Raw genomic sequence first — 1464 nt, 5'->3', positions numbered from 1 at the left:
CCCCCCCCCCCCCCCCTTTTTTTTAAAACGGTAACTTCTAAACAATTCCAGTATTACGTTAGCAACTTCATAAATTGCAGTATTTTCATTATCTCATTATTATATATACATGTGCATTATACATCTCTCTCTTCAAAAATGTTGATTGTTTATTTAACGTTTCTCTGCTTGTTACATGTTTAAATTCTCTTGGAGATTTTAAGTTAACGTTAAATTGATCGATGAATTTGTTTTGTTAAGAAGCTGGCACTTTTTTATTTCACATAATTTCAAATGTTTGTTCTTTTCTTTTTTTTTTTTTAAAGAAGTAATTTTTTCTCAGAAGTAAGAATTGTTTCTTGTTGGGTCAGTCTGTAAAACTTATGCTTGCAACTATCAGACCTGCCAAGAACTCAGATAAAATTGGAGCCCTCTGATTTTAAAAAATTTGTTTAACCCATTGAAAAACCTCGAGCGGATTTGCGCACAATCCTATTTTTTTCTTGAATTCAGTTGCCGTCAGTCGTACACGACTTACTGTAAAACTTACTGTAATCGACATGGAGATACGTGGGCTTATTCGCAATATTTGTGTGACTATGAGAAATGATGCGACTAGACGGCAGATTTTTATTTGCATTTTCTTTTGCTAGTATTTACTTTACCTGAATTATTTTCTACTTTTGGTTTGTAACGTTATCTTAATCCTTTTGGGTTCTGGAGATTCCTGACTCCTGACTCCACCCCACCCCACCCCCGTAAGCTTTTTTAGGGAAGATTCTGAGGAAAGCTCCTAAGTTTGGTCGGTGTTGCTGGCAGGTCTGCATAACTACCGCTTTCTTACTTTTCTGATGTGTGTCCACATTTCTTCTTACGTCCTATGCACTCATATATGACCTTTTGCAATTGTGTGTGCCTTAAATAAAATATAAAACTCTTACCAAACAATCCACATTTGTGGGTGGTTGGTTGAGGGTGCTGTGCTGTGGTGTGCTTCTTCTTTCCTATCAAACATCTATCGTCTTTATCTCCCCTCCTTCTTATTTTGTGTTTGTTACTCCCTTGTAACACCTCTAATCTTCGGCACTTATATGACCTTATTGTGTTACAAGTGCCGTAAAACTCTTATGAAAATAAAATTAATAAAAAATCCACTTTTCTCATTGTTTGTCCATCTGTAATAGCGTTTTCTTCAACGACATTTTTGTTTTCCCTCCTCCCCCAGGAAGCGTTGGCTGAGGAGAAGCGCATGCAGTCTCGGTACGCCAACGACATCGAGATCGCCAAGTCTCAGCGAGACTTTGAGCTGAAGAAGGCCGCCTACGACATGGAGGTCCAGACCAAGAAGGCTCAGGCTGATCTGGCTTACAACCTGCAGGTGAGGGGCTACACACACACACACACACGCGCACACACACACACACACACACACACACACGTGCACCGACACGCACACACACACACACACACACGTGTACTCGCACA

The 1464-nt window shown here is 39.6% G+C and overlaps 1 protein-coding gene across 2 annotated transcripts in view; it reads left to right on the top strand.

Annotated features, from left to right (window-relative positions):
- LOC101857452 (flotillin-1) overlaps positions 1-1464 on the top strand; it is a gene marked incomplete in the record, with an annotated part of 39567 nt that overhangs the window by 28962 nt on the left and 9141 nt on the right. For both annotated transcript variants that reach the window (XM_013089786.2, XM_035973177.1), the window contains 1 exon segment: positions 1205-1357. In XM_013089786.2, coding sequence (XP_012945240.1) covers positions 1205-1357 — 153 coding nt within the window.

This window comes from Aplysia californica, unplaced genomic scaffold, assembly GCF_000002075.1.
Source record: "Aplysia californica isolate F4 #8 unplaced genomic scaffold, AplCal3.0 scaffold01045, whole genome shotgun sequence".
NCBI classification, from domain to species: Eukaryota; Metazoa; Mollusca; class Gastropoda; order Aplysiida; family Aplysiidae; genus Aplysia; species Aplysia californica.
The sequence above is the reverse complement of the archived record's forward strand: the minus strand, read 5'-3'. Positions and strand labels throughout refer to the sequence as shown.